At 42.4% G+C, this 20876-nt stretch overlaps 1 protein-coding gene across 4 annotated transcripts; it reads right to left on the minus strand.

Moving 5' to 3' along the window:
• Positions 1-6315: 6315 nt before the first annotated feature.
• Positions 6316-19327, minus strand: LOC124048934 (LIM/homeobox protein Lhx3). 4 transcript variants are annotated; one of them, XM_046370123.1, is made up of 6 exons: positions 18833-19327; positions 11732-11903; positions 11384-11586; positions 9773-9924; positions 8282-8453; positions 6316-7875 (listed from the first exon to the last, which is right to left on the minus strand). In XM_046370123.1, exons 1-6 carry the CDS (start codon positions 18900-18902, stop codon positions 7457-7459), a joined length of 1188 nt encoding a protein of 395 aa, XP_046226079.1. In that variant the 5' UTR covers positions 18903-19327; the 3' UTR covers positions 6316-7456. The 4 variants fall into 4 exon arrangements, with proteins under 4 accessions (XP_046226079.1, XP_046226078.1, XP_046226076.1 ...); XM_046370122.1 differs by lacking the exon at positions 18833-19327 and adding an exon at positions 15444-15707 and having other exon boundaries at positions 11384-11583; XM_046370120.1 differs by lacking the exon at positions 18833-19327 and adding an exon at positions 15444-15706.
• Positions 19328-20876: the final 1549 nt, after the last annotated feature.

Genomic DNA, 20876 nt, shown 5'->3' on the forward strand with positions numbered 1-20876 from the left:
CGGAGATCTTTGTGGGCTATACTCGGCCTTGTCTCAGGATGGTAAGTTGGTGGTTGAAGATTTCCCTCTAGTGGTGTGGGGGCTGTGCTTTGGCAAAGTGGGTGGGGTTATATCCTTCCTGTTTGGCCCTGTCCGGGGGTGTCCTCGGATGGGGCCACAGTGTCTCCTGACCCCTCCTGTCTCAGCCTCCAGTATTTATGCTGCAGTAGTTTATGTGTCGGGGCTAGGGTCAGTTTGTTTATCTGGAGTACTTCTCCTGTCCTATTCGGTGTCCTGTGTAAATCTAAGTGTGCGTTCTCTAATTCTCTCCTTCTCTCTTTCTTTCTCTCTCTCGGAGGACCTGAGCCCTAGAACCATGCCCCAGGACTACCTGACATGATGACTCCTTGCTGTCCCCAGTCCACCTGGCCATGCTGCTGCTCCAGTTTCAACTGGCCTGGGCCCTAGGACCATGTCCCAGGACTACCTGACATGAGGACTCCTTGCTGTCCCCAGTCCACCTGGCCATGCTCCTGCTCCAGTTTCAACTGTTCTGCCTTACTATTATTCAACCATGCTGGTCATTTATGAACATTTGAACATCTTGGCCACGTTCTGTTATAATCTCCACCTGGCACAGCCAGAAGAGGACTGGCCACCCCACATATGCTCTCTCTAATTCTCTCTTTCTTTCTCTCTCTCGGAGGACCTGAGCCCTAGGACCGTGCCCCAGGACTACCTGACATGATGGCTCCTTGCTGTCCCCAGTCCATCTGACTGTGCTGCTGCTCCAGTTTCAACTGTTCTGCCTTATTATTATTTGACCATGCTGGTCATTTATGAACATTTGAACATCTTGGTCATGTTCTGTTATAATCTCTACCCGGCACAGCCAGAAGAGGACTGGCCACCCCACATAGCCCGGTTCCTCTCTAGGTTTCTTCCTAGGTTTTGGCCTTTCTAGGGAGTTTTTCCTAGCCACCGTGCTTTTACACCTGCATTGTTTGCTGTTTGGGGTTTTAGGCTGGGTTTCTGTACAGCACTTTGAGATATCAGCTGATGTACGAAGGGCTATATAAATAAATTTGATTTGATTTGATTTGATTTGTTGTTTTTGTATTTATTAAGTTATTTCATGTATCGTCATTTGTTTCATTAAAGACATGAGTAACCACGCTGCATTTCGGTCCGACTCTCTTTCGACGAACGAACGCCGTTACAGAATCACCCACCACACACGGACCGAGTGGCGTGGTTACAGGCAGCGACTGCAGGAGCAGCGAAGGGAGGACGTTATGGACAGCAGAAGTATTGAGTATACGACGTGGGATGAAATAGACAGGTGGGCGGTCGACCCAGAGAGAGTGCAGGAGCCTGCCTGGGATTCGCTGGAGCAGTGCGAAGAGGGCTATAGGAGAATGGAGTTGGAGAGGCAATCACGACGGCGCAGAGGAAAGCCCATGAGTCAGCCCCAAAAATGTATTGGGGGGAGAGTGGCTGAGTCAGGAGATAGACCTGAGCCAACTCTCCTTGTTAATCGTGAGGAGCCAAGGAGGAGACCAGAACCAGAGCCGGTGTTAGAGGTGAGCGAAGCAGAGACTGTGAAGGAGTTAATGGGGAAGGTGGAGTGGAGAGTAATGAGGGAGTTGCTCGCTTGGTGCTTTAGGTACAAGATTCGTCCGACGGAGCGTGTCGGGGATTTGATGGCACCTGGGTCAGCGCTCCATACTCGTCCTGAGGTGCGTGTTTGTCGGCTGGTGAAAAATGTGTCAGCCTCACGCACTAGGCCTCCTGTGTACCTACCTAGCCTTGCACGTCCTGTGCCAGTCCTGCTCTCAGGCTCTCCAGTACACCTTCACGGTCCAGTCCATCCTGTGCCACCTTCTAATACCAGTCCTCCGGTAGCAGCTCCCCGCACCAGGCTTCCTGTGCGTGTCCTCGGCCCAGTACCACCAGTGCCAGCACCACGCATCAGGCCTACAGTGCGCCTCGCCTCTCCTGCGCTGCTGGAGCCTCCCGCCTGTTCAGCGCTATCAGAGCCTTCCTCCTCTACAGCGCTGCTGGAGTCTCCTGTCTGTTCAGAGCTATCAGAGCCTTTCTCATCTCCGGCGCTACCGGAGTCTCCCGCCTGTTCAGCGCTTCTAGAGCCTTCCTCCTCTACAGCGCTGCCGGAGCCTCCTGCCTGTTCGGAGCAGCCTGAGCTGCCAGTCTGCATGAAGCAGCCAGAGCTGCCAGTCTGCAAGGAGCTGCCAGTCTGCAAGGAGCTGCCAGTCTGCAAGGAGCTGTCAGTCTACAAGGAGCTGTCAGCCTGCATGGAGCAGCCAGAGCTGTCAGTCTGCAAGATGCAGCCAGAGCTGTCAGTCTGCATGGAGCAGCCAGAGCTGTCAGTCTGCATGGAGCAGCCTGAGCTGTCAGTCTGCATGGAGCAGCCTGAGCTGTCAGTCTGCATGGAGCAACCTGAGCTGTCAATCTGCATGGAACAGCCAGAGCTGCCAGTCTGCATGGAGCAGCCAGAGCTCTCAGTCTGCATAGAGCAGCTAGATCCGCCAGTCAGCCATGATCTTCTAGATCTGCCAGTCAACCAGATTCTTCCAGATCTGCCAGTCAACCAGAATCTTCCAGATCCGCCAGCCAGCCAGGATCTACCGGAGCCTACTACCTGCCTGAGCTTCATCTCAGTACTGGGTTTCCTCTCAGTACGGGGCTTCCTCTCAGTACTGGGCTTTCTCTCAGTACTGGGCTTTCCCTCAGTCCCGAGCTCCCCCTCAGTCCCGAGCTGCCTCTCAGTCCCGAGCTGCCTCTCAGTCCCGAGCTGCCCCTCAGTCACGAGCTGCCCCTTAGTTCAGTGGGGTTCTGGGTGAGGACTATTAGGCCATGGTCGGCGGCGAGGGTGGATTATACCAGGACGCGAAGGGGAGGAACTATGACATTAATGGAGTGAGGTCCACATCCCGAGCCGGAACCGCCACCATGGACAGACGCCCACCCGGACCCTCCCTATGGTTTTGAGGTGCGTCCGGGAGTCCGCACCTTAGGGGGGGGGGGTTCTGTCACGCCTTGGTCATAGTGTTTTGTGTTTTCGTTATATATTTGGTCAGGCCAGGGTGTGACATGGGTTTATATGTTGTGTTTCGTATTGGTGTTTTGTAGGCATTGGGATTGCGGCTGAGTAGGGGTGTAGCATAGGTTTCGCTGCCTGAGGCGGTTCTCAATCAGAGTCAGGTGATTCTCGTTGTCTCTGATTGGGAACCATATTTAGGTAGCCGGGGTTTCACTGTGTATTTCATGGGTGATTGTTCCTGTCTCTGTGTAGTGTTCACCAGATAGGCTGTAATTAGGTTTCACGTTCCGTTTGTTGTTTTTGTATTTATTAAGTTGTTTCATGTATCGTCATTTGTTTCATTAAAGACATGAGTAACCACCACGCTGCATTTCGGTCCGACTCTCTTTCGACGAACGAACGCCGTTACATATATGGACAGTGCACATTAGTCAGCATTTCTGTTGCCGATTTTAGCCAGCCGACACGACAAATTTTCGTCCGCGGTCCTTGGGCAGGTTATTGAAAACACTTAAAATGACATACAGTTAGACAATAAGCACATAAAGAACAACACATGACAAGTAACACTAATCAGTGCAGACAGACAGAGCAATAACACAAAAAGCAAGAAAAAACATTTTGTTTTTAAATAAAATAGAAAAAAAACTAAATGTCTGACAGGCAACATGGAAAACGGCTATACACAGCTAGAGAATGTGTTCACACACCTGATTTTTCTTATCTGTCGCATATCTGGTTGAGTCACAGGCCTTCAATCACAGGCTCCTACTGCCAACAGCAATTTAGACCTCCTGGGAAGTGGTCTAAAGGATCCAGCTATTGTCTGCTGAAGAATATGTGCCAGTCATCTGTCATGTCAAACATGGAACACAGGCACATACACATTGAGACCTTGAACCATACAATTAATGATTATACCCTAAATACTTACAACGTACACCTGATACACATTCACTGTCCTCAAAAGATAACACACATTTGTATAAATTCCTTTCTCACCATTTCCTCCATCCACTTAAAACTACCCAGCTACATTCAAACCCCCACAATCACTTATACACACAAAGCCACTGGGGAAACTCAAGTTAATCTGAAAGAGTGGAGGGGATCATCTCACTTGTTTACATTAAGAGTTCATCCCGAGGTCATCCTGATCGCACCTTTTGTTCTCTTAGGGTTCCTCACACCTGTCGAGGGAGGGGAGGGAAGGGAAGGGGCTGCGACATGTTAAACCAGGAAGCTGGTAGGATTTAGCGAGTCTGTTGTGGAGGCTTCAGACTTCCTGATGTGTTGTGTTCCTCTGTCTCATTGACAAATCCTCCTGGCTCAGCCCAAATGGAAACTGCCCAGTAAACTGACCATGGCAGGGATCGAGGGAGATTAGTGAGGCCTTTGACACTTCACTCTCACCCGCACTGACTTTGCAGGGCAACCTGGGATAGGGTTACGCACCTGTCGCCTTAGTACAGCAATACTGACAGCCGCCACTCAGGTGGAAGGATTCGATTTTAAGTCGAAGTGTTTTGTCCTTGTTCTGGCAACCTGAGAACAAGAGCCAGCAGTCTAACCCTAAAATGAAGAAGTAAAGAACCTGTATCAAAAATCTAAAATACCTGTGTGAAAAAATGATATTATAAAGCCATTTTTATTTTCGAACTTATTGTATGTGTCTGTCAAAAAACATACAATTCACAGTCTGAGAAACTTTCTTCAGCCAGTGTTTCTAAAAGCACCAATCTTCCCACCCCTGGATTTGTTTTTGTTGTTGGAGTAATTATAGTAAGTGCTTGGGTTAAATCTAACAATCCACAGTTATTCAAACCCAGCGCCTATTGTTAATCAGTGGTCTTGGTATTCTACTCTCATATCAGGGTGAGGGTGGGGTGGATCCTCCTGTTGCTTTGTTGCCATAGGCAGATCATTTTTACAAGACTAGTTGGTGTCTTTTAGACAAAAGTTAGATTTTTTTATTTTAAATTTCACACATTTTTTAGGATTTTGTAGGTTATAAAGCTATAGTTAACTAGAGTCCAGAGTTGTTCATAGTCAGGTCTCCTGGTTCTATAGAATCCAGATTTATCCAATTATGCCTGTTTATTTGCATTGTCAGTACTGTAGTTCCTGTTGGAACTGCATATTGCTGGAAGATGGTGAAAGGATCCATCTATAAAGAACGTGCAGATTGATGGTCTTTGTCAGAGTGAGGATTGTTTTAAATGTACTGTCTGTGATGCTATTCCCAGATGAAACTGCAATGCAAGTCTTTCTGTCACTGGTAGAGAAAAATGAAAGACATTGACGGTCACTTACACAGTCCGAGCACACACACACACATGCGCGCACCAAGCACACACCAACGCACACACGCATGCACACACTACACACTGTTTAATCTATTTAATTGAACCTGACTTTGAATAAGTAAACAAATTAGGAAATTCACAAGAGGCATTCGATCCCTCATAAGCTAATGGATTGAAGATTTCTATCCCGTAGGGGCATTTGGGCAAACAAGGCACAGTTATCTCCAAATCGACATGTTGACTCTCAGTCTGCATCAAATTTCTGCGCTAAAGAGCCGTTGAACTCTTGATACAGTTTTGGTAATTAGCCAGACAGCCAATCTGCAGATTCAGCCATGTCTCTGGATCGCTCCGGTTCCCCTACATTATCTGTAAGATCAATGTGATTAATACTTCAGGGAAATAAGGGATGATATCGAAGATTAGCCGCCACCCCAATTACCCTAGCTTCTGTCTGTGTTTTGAGAAATTAAGATGTGTATATACTGTATAGAAAAACTACATTTTCTGTTATGTCTAACGTAGATAGTGTCCCACCCTGATCTGTTTCACCTGTCGTGTGCTTGTCTCCATCCCCCACCAGGTGTCTCCCATTTTGTCCCCGTTATCTCCTGTGTATTTATACCTGCGTTTTCTGTTTGTCTGTTGCTAGTTCATCAAATCCTACCAGCATGTTCCCGTGTTTCCTGTGCTCTTGTTTGAGTTTTTCCTAGTCTTCCCAGTTTTGACCTTTCTGCCTGCCCAGACCCTGATCCTGCCTGCCGTCCTGCACCTGCCTGACTCTGATTTGTATTACAACTCTTTGCCTGCCTTGACTTACCTTTTGCCTGCCCCTTGTACTGTTTTTAACTCTGAGACTCGTACTATCTGCCTTCTGTGTCTGCATCTGGGTTTTAGCCTGAGCCTTGATAAATAGAAGAGAACCCAAGACAACGTCTATAGTCAACATAATAAAGATCTGATACAAGAGTCAGTGGTCAGTTTGGAATTTAGCTGACAAATTTATTAAAGACCTGTATCACTTAATCATAATCATCATCAGAGAGAATAAATAAGACATAAAACATCTTCCACATAAACAAACACGTACACCAGCCTGGGTTTCAGCATGCCCAGGTAATTTCAATAGAATGAAACAAACAAGATACATCTGAGAACACACAAATGCATAGAAGTAACTGGACCTCTACTTATCGGTGGGAGGCGACATCGACAACCTGTCTAGATCCCTAGCCGTCAATGTACAAAGTCCTAATATCTGTGGTATTCATGTTGTCGTAGGGGTTGTATAAAAATAAATTCTCCACAATGATAAACCTTAATATACACAGACATTTGGCAACAACCAGACACATAAAAACTCTGACTTGAACCAAAACCTGCATCAGTACACTTTCTTTTTTTTTCTTTTTTAAACAGAGAGAAGAATAAGGTGGAAAGGATTGGAGTCTATTAAAATCCAATTGGGCAAAAGTCTGAATTTGCTAAGTTGTCACAACGATATCACAGCTGGAAATGGTGTGTATCTGTGAGCTTCCTCTGGTGTAATATTGATGACACCATAGGGATCAAAAGCATGATGGTGGAAAGTCGCTGTACACATAGTTCAATGGTGGAGGGCTGTTTGATGAGTGCTGTGAAGACTTCAGGCTGAGAGAGGGAGTATGTCTGTCTGACTGTTACAAGTTCAGATTGTAGAAGTGAGATTGCTTTCCTTTCAGACCCTACTCTTGACGATATTTGAGCAACATATCAACACTTCGTCAGTAGCTAAATGATCATTCAGAACAGGCCAGCACTCCATTCTTCTCAGTCTTGTTATCTTTAAGGAATAGTGTGTGAGTTCCAAGTGCTACCGTTCATATTTTTTGAGGCCCAATCCTTCCTTTCAGTTCACTCAGATCAGGAGAAATGAAAAATATTATTTGACAGTTCATTGACAGAGAGAGAGTGATCCAAGGAGGGTGAAAGACAGCAACAGTCTGACCCGGTCTCTCTGTTTCACAGGTCTTGCGTGACTGTCTCTTTCCAGTTTTTGACACCCGCAGGAGAAGACACAGAAAAAACACCTTTGAGTCCTTAGATAACGTTGACCAATCAACCCAGCTCATCAAAACTGTCCGTGGTCCACTTCATCCAACCAGGAAGCTGGACTCGCTGGGAAGTCTGGATAGCCCCCACTGCTGCCAGTGGACAGATCTGAGCTAGGGCCGTTAGTGCCCCCCAACACTCCTCTCATGCCTGGGTTTAGCCCCGGGGCCCCACCTTGGGTCATGATTGACAGGCCGGAGTCAGGGTAGACCAGGCTGGAGATGAGGGGCTGGTGCCTGGGCAGTGCCTGAAGCGAACCTGGGGACTGGGGTAGGCCGTAGGGGCTGCTGGAGCGGATGTCACGATACTGGTCCTGAGAGGGGAGGACTCCATGCTCCAGGGGGAAGGGGCCGTGGCTGCCCCCCATGGCTGGAGATGACTCGCTCAGGCCGCTGTAGATGCCATTGGAGTGACTGAGCTCCGACATGGGTGGCTCGTCTGGAACAAAAGGGAGGACACTTGGTCAGGGTGTGGCATTATAGAAGCCTTATGGAATATAGTGCTGATATTATTAGTTTGATTCTGGTCATTCATATAACATTTGATTTATAAGATTTTCGCTCGTTGGAATTATTTGGGATTCATTCACATTTGAGTGGGTATAAACCAAAATGTGTGGTTTACAAATGTGCTATGTCCATTTCCACTATGCACTTCATGTGCTAATAAATCATATAAAAAGAGTTGGTATTATAATTGTGATACTAACTCATTTTTTATCATCTCTCATAATTCCTCAAACAGGAACTTAAAGGCGCCCTCTGTATCCCATTCCCTTTCATTTAGTTATTGTGAATACATCATCTCAGATATGTCTGTCTGTTTGTTTGTTTTCTCATCCTACCTGTAAAGGAGACCTCAGCGTCACTGTCCATGCCCTCCTCCTGGATGCTGTCCTTGTCTGATTTGGAACTACCTCGCGACCTCTTCATGTTGCGGAAGTACTGTCCCCACCTCTGTCTGCCTGCATCCTTCTTTAGCCTCTTCTCTTTTGCTCGCCTGTTCTGAAACCAAACCTGGAGGACAGAGGTGTTGTATGGTTAGGTACATATGTTTTGTTCTATTTATTTTAGGTATACAATTGGAGAGTTGGGAATTTCCTGTTGAAGGCAGCTCCTCCAATAAATATCATATTTTTCTAAGTAGAAGCCTTTTTCTACAATCAAATCAAATGTATTTATATAGCCCTTCATACATCAGCTGATATCTCAAAGCGCAGTACAGAAACCCAGCCTAAAACCCCAAACAGCAAGCAATGCAGGTGTAGAAGCACGGTGGAATTATGAGGAAAGTGAAACAGATTTCTTCTAATGAGAAATCTATACTGTACTGTTACATTTGCAGAGGACACAAGTAGTCCGTTTTATAACATTATCAAATGTTTTATCTTTTGACCTGGATGTTTCATTCATAGCCTATTGTCGGACATGCAAAATGGCTTTCCTAACCACTCCAGACATCATTTTTCTCTACTCTTTCTTCAGTGCCCCTGCTATACTTTTAAGTGGTCAGGTACATTAAAATGAAAACAAAATCATTTTCAAGGACTGTCTGGGGACTGGGCCATGTCTTCTTTAACGCAAGTGGGAGATTGAAACAGTGGGACAGAACACTAATCTCGGGACCACCATGGCCTGTACAAGATTTATCACGCGCTTAATTAACTTCATGACAGCTATAAGTTGTCCTTAACCCTGAGAGCAGACAAGTTACCATGCATGTTACCCTCTCACTGGGATTTAATACCTGGAGTTGATGTTAATTATTTAAATCTCACTTTGTCCACGTTCTAAATTGTAGCTGTAAATTTGGTGATAAAATTGGAAACATTTTTTTTTAAGAGACAGTTATGATTGACAAACCATTCAATGTAAGCACATATTTGTTTAAATTTACACAATGCAAAGCATACTTGAATTAAAACAGGTAAAAATGTTCTCCTTTCTAACCCATATTTAGGAAAGGTCTACATTCATTAATGATATGGAGCCAAAGTGAACCCTCTTCACCCCCATTTCCCCTTCAGTGAATAATGAAGGATAGTGGCTTCCTGCCTACTTTAAGTGTCCTTGCAAATAAAACGATATATACAGAATGACTAATTGACCATAGTCATCCACAGTAGGGCTCTTTCACAAGACAATATGCGAGGCTCGTAGACTTTTTTTTTTTTACTCCATCTCACTGTAAATTCTAACCATCAAACCCCAACTCTTCTGTACCTGGGAAGCCATTTCAAGCACTATTTCAAAAGGAAACCCATGCATGACCTTAGATAATAATACAATAAGGACGCTAATGAAATGGTCTATAATGGAGGGGAATGGATAGTTACCTGAACAACCCGCATATCTAGGCCAGTTTCTGACGATAGCTGTTCTCGTACGTGTCGGGCCGGTTTGGGAGAGTTGTTGTAAGCGTTTTTCAGGGTCTCGAGCTGTTTCGCGGTGATGGTCGTTCGTGGCCTTTTCGCTGTTGAGTCAGCTTCTAAAAAGAAAATACAAGACACACAATGTAAGCCATAACGTAAACAAAAATGCACCCCAATACTTTATGCTCATAGGCCTAATATTCGATTCAAAGTTGTATTCAAATATTGATAGATATTCAGTTAGATCCACCTAAATTGTAAGCCTGTTAAAAAATAGCTTTTTGCTTGCCCAAAAAATGTATCTATAAAGAAATATATATCTGGAAATATAATTTGCAGTGCAATGCTTATTAAACAAATTATTAAATTATATTAATTATATTATTCAGCATCCTTTGCGAGTTAGAGGTTGTAATTAAACTATTAATGAGTCGGATTACTCGTACATTTGATGATTTGTTATTATGTGCGTAATTGATCCCAAATATATGCTAACTCGAAGCAAATAAAATGTATACAGACAAAAAAAATGCGAGACCATCCTCCAATGCCCAAGTAATGGCGCCCTTTCATTAACAAATAACGTGTGTTTGTCTATGAAAACTCACGTTAACTCAATATGTAAATCAGCAGTAGATACAGGCAGTAAATTCCGACAAACAGATGGGGCAGATAACACTTGAGTAATGTATTAACTATTCACAAAGAAAATACCCTGCGTGGATATCGTTTTGTTTATACAGAGCTTCTGTGAGTGGTCAGTTGTAATTCACTTTTCATGCAATAAATATGCATTTACATAAAATAAGTTATTTTAATCCGAGGCTTTAGGGTAGCCTATGAGTTACTTTAGCATAACATGGTAACCAGCGCTTTTAACACCCTTGAAACAAAAGTAACATGTTGTGCAGATGAGGCTGAATTGAATCTTCTTAGTCACTGTCGGTCTGCTAATAAAATAAAATAAACTACGTTTTCTCTCTTCAATGCAATTGGACAGGATTTAGGCCTATCTATAGATAGGCTATTGCTATCAATTGGGACGCGGGCTACGACGCAACTAGGGCAGATGGGTCAAGTGTTTATGGGTAACCTCATAGTCTTGGAGATCAAGTTCACAGCTCCAAACAATACATAACGTATTGGGTGATGCTGTGATATTATAGGCATACTCCTTTTTTTACGTTGTAGTTTAGCAGACAGAATGAAATGAAGATATGGGCCTTGTAGGATTTCCATATTCTTGGATATCGCTGAAATATAAACGACTGTGGATGCATCCGTAATTAGGCGTTAGAATTTAGGAACTCTGATCTTGGGGACCCTAAATCGGTGTGATAAGGTATTTTTTAAATTTTAATTTAACCTTGATTTAACTAGGCAAGTCAGTTAAGAACAAATTATTATTTACAATGACGGCCTACCCCGGTCAAACCTGGACGACGATGGGCCAATTGTGCGCCACCAATCACGGCCGGATGTGATACAGCCTGAATTCGAACCAGGGGCTGTAGTGACGCCTCTTGCACTGAGATACAGTGCCTTAGATCACTGCGCCATACAGTGATCTCTCACCTCGCTGTTTGGCGGTCTCGTAGTCAGCCTTGCACACGAGCCTGCTGTCCTCCATCAGGTAGTACTCGTCACCTGTCGCGAGCTGCCTCTTGCACACGATGCACGCGAAGCAGTGCAGGTGGTATACGAAATCCTGTGCCCTTCTCACCACCTGCGTTGGAGGAATACCTTGCTGACACGCGGCGCATTTGGTCCCAAATCTCCTTTTTGGAAATAAGAAGGTTATCATCAATAAATTGACAAGAGTTTAATCACGTTCACAACCTGTGATTCTATAAAATATGTTCAATAATTTGTCGTTCATGAAATAATATGTATTTCATGAGACGGCCTATTTCTTGCACTCACTTAAAAAAATCTTCTTTGCAGTAAACGCTATCTCCCCGGCTGAAGCACTTGTCTGCTAGTTGGGATTGGCAGTCGCTGCATTTCAGGCACTTGCTATGCCAATGGCGGTCCAGCACTTTGAGGATGAAGCGGTCCACAATGTGTTGATTACAGCCAGCGCATACAGGAATTTCTGTAGAAGACAGGATAACCATGAAGCAATCTTGAATTGAAACACTGCTTAATTAAGAAATCATGTTGCACCGAGACAAATTATACTGTGATCAAATTGTTTTACGACACAAAATAACATTTCATACAATTGTAAAATGTAGACATTTGTTAATAATGCATTTGATTTAGAATAGGCTTATTTGGGATAATATCTAAATAAGGACACTAATTCGATACACATTATCAAAAAAATGTAATCACATATGTATGCCACTTGTTATTAGGTTGATACCACTAAAACCTCAGACATATAAATTCGCATCGAAAGTGATGAGTAAATAGAAATGAATGGAAAAACCCCAAGGCAGTCTATTTCAGGACAAATATGAGACAATTTTGTCACTGAGCTAGTATCTAGAAAATGTTATATTTGTATTTTCATCGATGTATATTGATTGCCATGTAATTGAGAATTGCTATAACGCAATTAAAAAGTTGTAGGCCTAATAAACAAATCTGGTTGAATGAAAAGTATAGTTGAAACTATCCCAAAAAGGCAGATTTCGAAGAGTGCATTCAATGGAAAATTCAACACAAAAACGGTATTTGGTCATTTGTTTCATTACTCCATTGTTGATATAGTCCCCAAATGTTTTGCTTGTCAGCAATCAAGTTTTCAAGATATATCACTTTCAAAATACAGATAGCTGTATTTGGAAAGTTATATACCTTGAAAACTTGATTTCTGACAAGTAAAACATTTGGGGACTATCAACAATGAGCGAATGTAACAAATAACAAAATATAGTTTTGGACTCTATCAATAAATGTAGGGGCATATTTATTTCAATAGTCTCAGATGTAAATACACTGCTGCCTATAAATTACAGCCATTCATTCATTTGTCAGCACCATCATCATCATTATCATCATTGTCGTCGTCATCATCACCATCGTCATTTTTTTCACAACCCATAAATTCGAGCAAAGGCCTGTTTTTTTGTGTGATTATCGAAACCTGGCAACATCCGTTAACATTTTCCAAGTGTGGGTGCCAGATGTAATACAAAAGAACACAGCGAAAATCCAACTAATAGCATAAAATATTACAAAGACCACAGCCAACACATATTGACTGTTGGCTGATTGAGTTATCATGCTGGAACCATGACGTTTGATCTGCGGAATGAATGAAGAAGACATAGGCCTATAAAAAAGCACCCTTCTACTATCACTCCTCGAAAAAGCGCATGCCATTAATTAAAACACTTACTTTGCATGGTAACCAAATGATCCAAGTCCCCCAGACCATCTATAAAGGTCAGTGGGTACCGAAAAACTCTCTCTCTAAGCCTTTCCCTCTCCATCTCTCCCCGTTTCCCTTAGTGATTCAACATCTACAGTATGTATGTATCTCTTCTCTCGTTCCTGCGACCATGCACGGGCTATCCTATCCTCGTGTTTGAGGTTACCCAATGGGCACACACTGGTTGCATCAACGTTGTTTCCACCATATGTCAATAAAATATACGTTGCACTAAAGTGGAATAGACGTTGAATTTACGTCTGTGCCCAGTGGGTACAACAGGCGCATGGGTCCCTCTCTCTTTAAAACACTGGTCCATTGTTTCCCATTTAATAATCACTAGTGATGATAAAAAGGGAAGAAAAAACAAGCCTTCTGTATCGACACAGCCAATCCCCATGTCCAAGCTCAGACGCCCAATCAACGCAGTTTGAGGTTTTACTTTGCATCTGGTTTCCAAATCATGCAGAAGCAGACCCGCTCCGGAGAGTGGGGAGGGTTTCATTCATGTAAACGATACCACAGCAACATTTGATCGAAGGTTCGGACATTGAATATGTTGCCAATGTCCCTGCATTCAAATGGTCAAAACACCATCCAAGCCTTTCCCACTATAACGCATGAAATTACGCTGAAAGTGCACACTTGAGTGGATGAGGTGAAGTGTGTTTCGATGTCATCAAATGTAGCTTCAGTCACATACCTAATTGTTACACTTTGTGTGTTAACATTCATTTATTGACAATTTAGAAATGCTGATGATACCGTGCACATTAGGCTACTAGAAATTGTTTCGGTGTTGGGATGATGAACCCGACCGACCGCCCATATGGCCAAATTTGCATAAGTGTATCTTGACTAATTTACACATGACATTTGACAATATCCCTCTGATACCAAATCGTTCCGACGTACAGTTTACAGATAATAGTAAGCCAATGTCTTCATCAAGTTCAGGATTTGCTATAATTCATATAATTAACTGAACATCAATAGACATAATGTCACAATTTGCAGGCCATTGAACTTTTAGGAATAATCCACTCAAACATACCCGCATGGCCAACTTTTAAGCATGCCTTCATCAAGACAAGACAATACACGAAAACAAAATGGCCATCTTTCAGCAAACAAATAACTTTTCATTACAAGTTATTATTAAACTATCAACAAACCCGTATCGAGTGAGATGCATCACTGGCAATTTAAATGAGGCTTGAAATGTTAGCACTTTTACTTATTCAAGTCGAACCACGTTTCATTCGTCGAAGGAATCGCATTCCTATTGTTAATTTGTGGCAATTTATGAAAAATGTATGGAACATTGTTTTCTGGGACCAAGAGCAAGCAACGCACAACAGCGAGGGAGCCACGTCACCAACAGGTGCATCAAACTCATTATTAATTCAATAGGTTCTGTAAAACTAGAATACAACTGTCTAGTCTCACGCCACAATCCAGCGATTTGATCACCTTATAAAAATATTACCAGTATAGATATACGCCCGTGAAAGCCAATTCAATCCCTAGAAATTGCAGTAATATTAATAGAAACCTCGTTAAAACAAATACTTTTGTCCCATTTAGGACAGGTTGTTATATAGTTGTTACAATCCACACCATCCTAAATAAAGAATTCACACTTATCTTATCACACTTAAGACAATAATGTCTACTGAATCCTTAACCCTCGAATGCAATGAATGGAAAAATTGCTACAAGATCAAAACTGCATAAAAGTGTAAAAAATTGCTTTGGAGCAAACAGATAAGACATATGCTATTTCGTAGATTCGCCGTCTTTAGCCTTAATCCTTCGCCATACAGATTTAGCTATAAGCCATTGTAATACAAGGGACAGGAGCGAAATGTGGAAAAAACTGAAAAGGTTAGTGTCCACTGTTTCGGCTAACCACTGACCAGTCTAAAACTGATGGTGTATGAGCGAATTATGCATGCAAGAATAACGTTCATTTGTAACATATCCATGTAGGAAATATAAGCATTTCGTTGCATTATAAAACATTTCAGAAATACACAAGAGGAGACTATTCGAATAAAGTTATATTGTGTTCTTCATACAGCATGAGATTACATGAAGGTGTTGGAATGAAATAAAACAGCATCCCTTATTCTGACAAGTATAAACAGCGACAACAAAGTACTGATTAAATATCTGACCATTGTAATGTGCGTAACCAATATCAAATTAGATTAAAACGCAAATTGAATCATGTGTTGCGCTGTTGTATACCTTTACGTAATTCCTCGCTCTGGGCCAGCAAGGCAAACAGCATCTCCGTGTTATTCGGTGCTCCATTTGGAGAGTTCTGTTCATTATGTCCATCCATTGCTCATATTCTCCTCACACGATAACGAAAAACGACTGTATTTCTGTGTTCTAGCTGTGCACCTATCACTCACAACGCCATATTATGCACTATATCAAGGGAAGAATACCACAATTCCACGCACGGTGTGACTGCATACGCTTGAGTTTGCTGTATCCCAGTGTGATGTGCACTGCGCAGGATTACGACGCGTGGTTACCCTAGCGACTGGCCTGTTAAAGCAGGGAGATAGATTATCATCAACGATCAGAAACTTGGAAACGGTGCGGGTACCAAGTGCTCTTCGGAGGGAGGAAAAATGGAACAAGATAACATTTGACTATGGTTTCGGCCATGTGTGTTTAGTTGATGCATAGGCTATGCTATTAAATGTCATTTTATTGCAAGAAGCTCCTATTTGACCTTTAGCTGGTTCATTTACACTAACATATTTTGCATGATCTTATGAAAATATATTTTCACAGCGCGAAATGTCGCCTAAGTTGTTTTAAATGGAACTTTGCATGCACGTTTCTCTAAAACAGTGTGTAGGCCTATTTCAAATCGAATCACGGCCATAATATAGCCGAAGCTACACAACTAATCAAACGCAAACGAAAATGGAACCTGGCACATATTTTTTCAAATGAAGTGCTGAAAAGGTTGAGTTCGAAAATTCAGTAAGTTTAATAAGTTCAAGTTAAGTTAAATAAAGTGACATTCCAAATATCTTCAGGTAATGGACAGTTTATGTTATGGATACGCAACACATGGCCTGCTATCGAAGATTCAAATAGGCCTGTACATCATTTTATTTCGGTAGCTATTGTACAATTTATTCTGGCCTTGATTGTTGGATTTCTGTGGTTGATGTGCAGTTTACAAGGCAGAATGCAACTCTAATATTCGTAAAACATTCCACCATAACATAGGCCTAGGTACTTATTACAGTATAGTTTTAAATATGTTTAATTCATTTTTTACCTTTTCGAAAATGCACAATAATAGAACGACGTGAGGTGACCCCTATTTACAAAAAAAACATAATATCGAATACTAGGAGGCATATGTCACAAGAACCATTAGCCTACATAGGATCATAATAGGATCCCCATTTAATAATAAATAGCTTGATGAAATTAACACATTTCTTTGAAACATCTGGATCAGATGACAAATATTCCTTTACAAACGTTACTGTTATATTTGACAGGTATGATTTAATTACATGCACTATTCTATATTGGATATTTTGGACGTTTCACATATTATATCAGCCATAGCACTCATGGTATCTTATTAACTCAAAAGCTAAAGAGAACATCTCCTTAACTTGACGTTGAAACTGAACTTGTCGCTGTGTTTCTTCTACCGGGTCACGGTAGATAACGCTATATTCGTAATAAAACCAAATCTACAATTTCCATCACGTAACGAGAACATATAAACCTGGCGTGCGATTGACGCGTGCGCGCACACACACACACACACACACACACACACACACACACACACACACACACACACACACACACACACACACACACACACACACACACACACACACACACACACACACACACACACACACACACACACACACACACACACACACACACACACACACACACACACACACACACACCATATTGTAGAACTATTGCCTATGCTGACTTCACAAAGACAACTATTTACTTAGGGGAGAGATTGGCCGTTCAATAACATGTTGATCGAAGCAACACCACGATGAATTTTATCGACACTGATCTCAGGCGCAAAAGGGCGCCTTGGGAAATCACGAGTAGTGCCATGGCTGCGTGGACCCCTGATGAATCTAAAATCAATGCCCCATTTGCCAGTATTTTCTGAGTATATGAAATACATTTTGGTGAAAGGTGTGGGATGCTTCAGTGCTCCCTTTTACATTTCAGCTATATTTTTATGTCCTATTGATCGCTCCCTTTTGAGGGGCGAGGAGACAGTAATGGGGTAAGATGAGAAATGCTCTATGATCAACAAAACAGAAAAGTGATCCGTGAGAAAGAGGCGGACATGGGCTAGTGGTTTAGTAAAGACATCGTTATTGCTTTTATTTCTAAAGCCATTGCTAATCTATTGGTTTTTGATTTGGCCATGGAATAGCTTACAAGCCTTATTCATTTCCCCGATATGTAAGGAAACACAATATATTTTGTGGCATGGATATAGTTTATTAGATTCATAATTTAGAAAAATGACGTAAGACTACTATTGCTACAAACATGCTGCACATTTTCGAACAATAATTTGTGCCTGGGATGAGAAGGCTATATTAATAACTCCTCACATAATGAATAGCCTATAGGCCTAGATGTAATGGAATAATTCACAAACCACATGCCTACTGGTCTACATGGTTTACAGTGTGTTCAAATAAGCAAAGTTATGCCAGGCCTTTTCAAACAGACATTTTCTGTTTGCAAACTTTTTTTACGCATAGGCCTATCATTTCAAGCGTTTTTGTGTGTAACGGACCTCAGGTGCCGCACCTGTCGAAGGGAACCTGACACTTGTTAAGCATTTTGCACAGGCTGTTGACTAGGGAGGGAGGGGGGGGCGACCTGTGTGCAGCCGAGTTGTCGCCTTGTTTCGTACACAAGTGGTTGGTGCAAAAGCGCTCTGGTGGTCTCGTGACTCGCGTGACAGACAAGAGAGATGGTGTGAAATAACAGCACACGCATAACATCTGTTCATATGATTTTCAACAATGCAGCTCATTACGTATTCATAACGTCTCCCGCACGCAGGGACACATAAATTAAAGCTTTAATGTCCCACCTCGAAACAGTATGAATACCCTGTTAAATTGTGTTAAACTGGACACACATTTAAGTGCTATTCGCCAATATGATGAAATCCATTCCCATTCGATGTGTCTATCAATGTTTCTCTTTTCACAACTTCTCCCGTCTTGAAAGGGAAAGCACAGCTCACTGTAACTTCTTTCAGCTTATAATGGTGATATGTCAAACTCATATTTCAGAAGTCTAACTGATGATGATGATAGGATGTGCTGTGAGATACAATGGGCTATTTCATGCATGTTGGATCCTGTCGGTAAAACTTTGAGCTGCAGGCGGAGCCCCCGCTGTGCTGATTTGCTCTATAGCTAGATATTTTTATAGCTAATTATGAGCCATTAACAGATTACGGGGGACTAAACGGCGTCAAATAGACTCGATGGTAGGCTGGCTACATTTCCATATAAAGTTAATTCAAAATCTCGATTAGAAGTGCAAATGACTCCAAACAAACAAGAAAGTCGGCTTCTTACCTTGACCTGCACTGTATCGGGAGAAATTCACGGGATTTTGACAACTTGATCCAGGATGTTCAAGCAACATTCTGAGCAGTGATGCTTTCCAGCTCAGATGAACATACAATCAATCGGAGGTTGAGATAGGCCTATACAGAGGAAATGAAAGCAAGATGCGCGCCTGCTGAGCTTAGGCTAATGATAAGTGATTATTAGGAAAAAATAAAAACGCATGATCCTATTTCTTTATCCTTTGAGAGTCACAAAAATAACGTGTTTGTAAGAGGCTAAAGTACGCCTGTCGACCTGGTCTCTGCGTCGGTCACCCTGCAAGGAAACTTTGAGAATGCAGCGACTTGTTGTTTGAGTCGGTGTGTTGGTCCAGAGGAGATAGAGGGGGGGGGGAGAGATAATGCCTGACCATTACCAGCGTCAGCTGACCTCAGGATGGGACGGGTGTTCGTTTTTAACGTAACAAAAGTAACAGCTGGAGTCGAGATGCCGGGTGTGGGCGCGTGGAGGACTATGCCCTGTCCACGGTGCTGAAAAGGGGAGTTTCTGTATATGCGCGAGGCCGGAGGCGTGTGTTGCGTGTAACCCCCCCCCACCCCCACCTCCATTCCACTGTCTTCAACTCTCCTCTCCTCCTCCCCTCCTCCTCCCTTCCCTCCTTATCCATTTAGAGGTACACGTGTCCATCTTTCATCGTACACAATAGGGTAATGGGCGATTCGTCCGGACATTGTTGTCATGCGTTTTTATTCTCGTGCCCGTCTTTTGTTCGGCCAAGAATAGACCAACAAAGACAAGTGGATGGAGCGTCATTGTTTGTCCCCCACGATGAAAACGGGAGGGGACTGTGGAACTGTCTCCTTCCGTTTGTTTGTACGTTAGTCACACGCGATATCTCAGTCTCAGACAGCACGGAACTTGGGTGAATGATACGTCTTGGAAAGAGATCCGGCATGTACAAAATTTAAGGCGGGAGCTATAGTAATTAACTGAAATGTGGTAAAGCGTCAGCCAGCATGCATCATTCGTGGGGGAGGACATGTTTACGGTTGGCTAGTTCCATTTTGCCGTTGTGTTTTTATTCAGACTGTCCATGCTATCTGTGGCGAGCTACCAGCATCTATTCTCCTTATTATGCCCCGAAGAGGACGCCAATGGTATTCCAACACTAGTTAGCGAATTCTGACATTTCCATACAGATTTTTGACAAGGGCGTTTCGTTTGAATCTGATTGTAATATCGTACAGGCCTACATACATTTTTAGGAGTTCCACAGCATTTCTGAAGCATTGTTGAAAATTGTATTTTAATTCTAGCCTAATAGGATATTTTTATTCAAGCCTAATAGAATAGCAATTCTAACTAATTTCAATAATGACAAAAGCTTTGTTCCAGGGAAACTTTTTTTTACAATCACTAAAACTTGTGTGATGACCGTTTCAGAATTAAAAAAAATGTTTTAATTTGGGGATTCTTTGTCTTTCTTTCTTTCTTTCTTTCTTTCTTTCTTTCTTTCTTTCTTTCTTTCTTTCTTTCTTTCTTTCTTTCTTTCTTTCTTTCTTTCTTTCTTTCTTTCTTTCTTTCTTTCTTTCTTTCTTTCTTTCTTTCTTTCTATCTCTAATTTCTCTCTGAACCTCGCAGCAATAGTTTAGTTTGACATAGTGGTGACGTTGTCCCACAGCTTTGATTTCAGCTGTGCAGCATGCTTACTCACCAGTGGGTCTAGGCCAATTACGTAATTACTTAATTCATTAGGCTATTCCTTACAGGGCAATTATAAACTTCAAAAAACATCACATAATATCATAAGCCTCCCCATTCATCCAAGGTCATTATCGATCTATCATCTAATTTCTTCACCCATGAACTCTCCACCCTCTAAGTCTGGATGTAAATATAGCTTTTCTTACAGTATATACTTTTTCTATAGGATAAACACGCGTGTTTTCATCGCTCCAGACGAATTTTTGTGTTCCGCAGTAATCCCCAGTCAACAAGTCAGTCTAATGTCTTTATGGCGATTAAGAAGAAACGCCAGTCAATCTGGAAA

This window comes from Oncorhynchus gorbuscha, linkage group LG11 (genome assembly GCF_021184085.1).
Source record: "Oncorhynchus gorbuscha isolate QuinsamMale2020 ecotype Even-year linkage group LG11, OgorEven_v1.0, whole genome shotgun sequence".
Taxonomy (NCBI): Eukaryota; Metazoa; Chordata; class Actinopteri; order Salmoniformes; family Salmonidae; genus Oncorhynchus; species Oncorhynchus gorbuscha.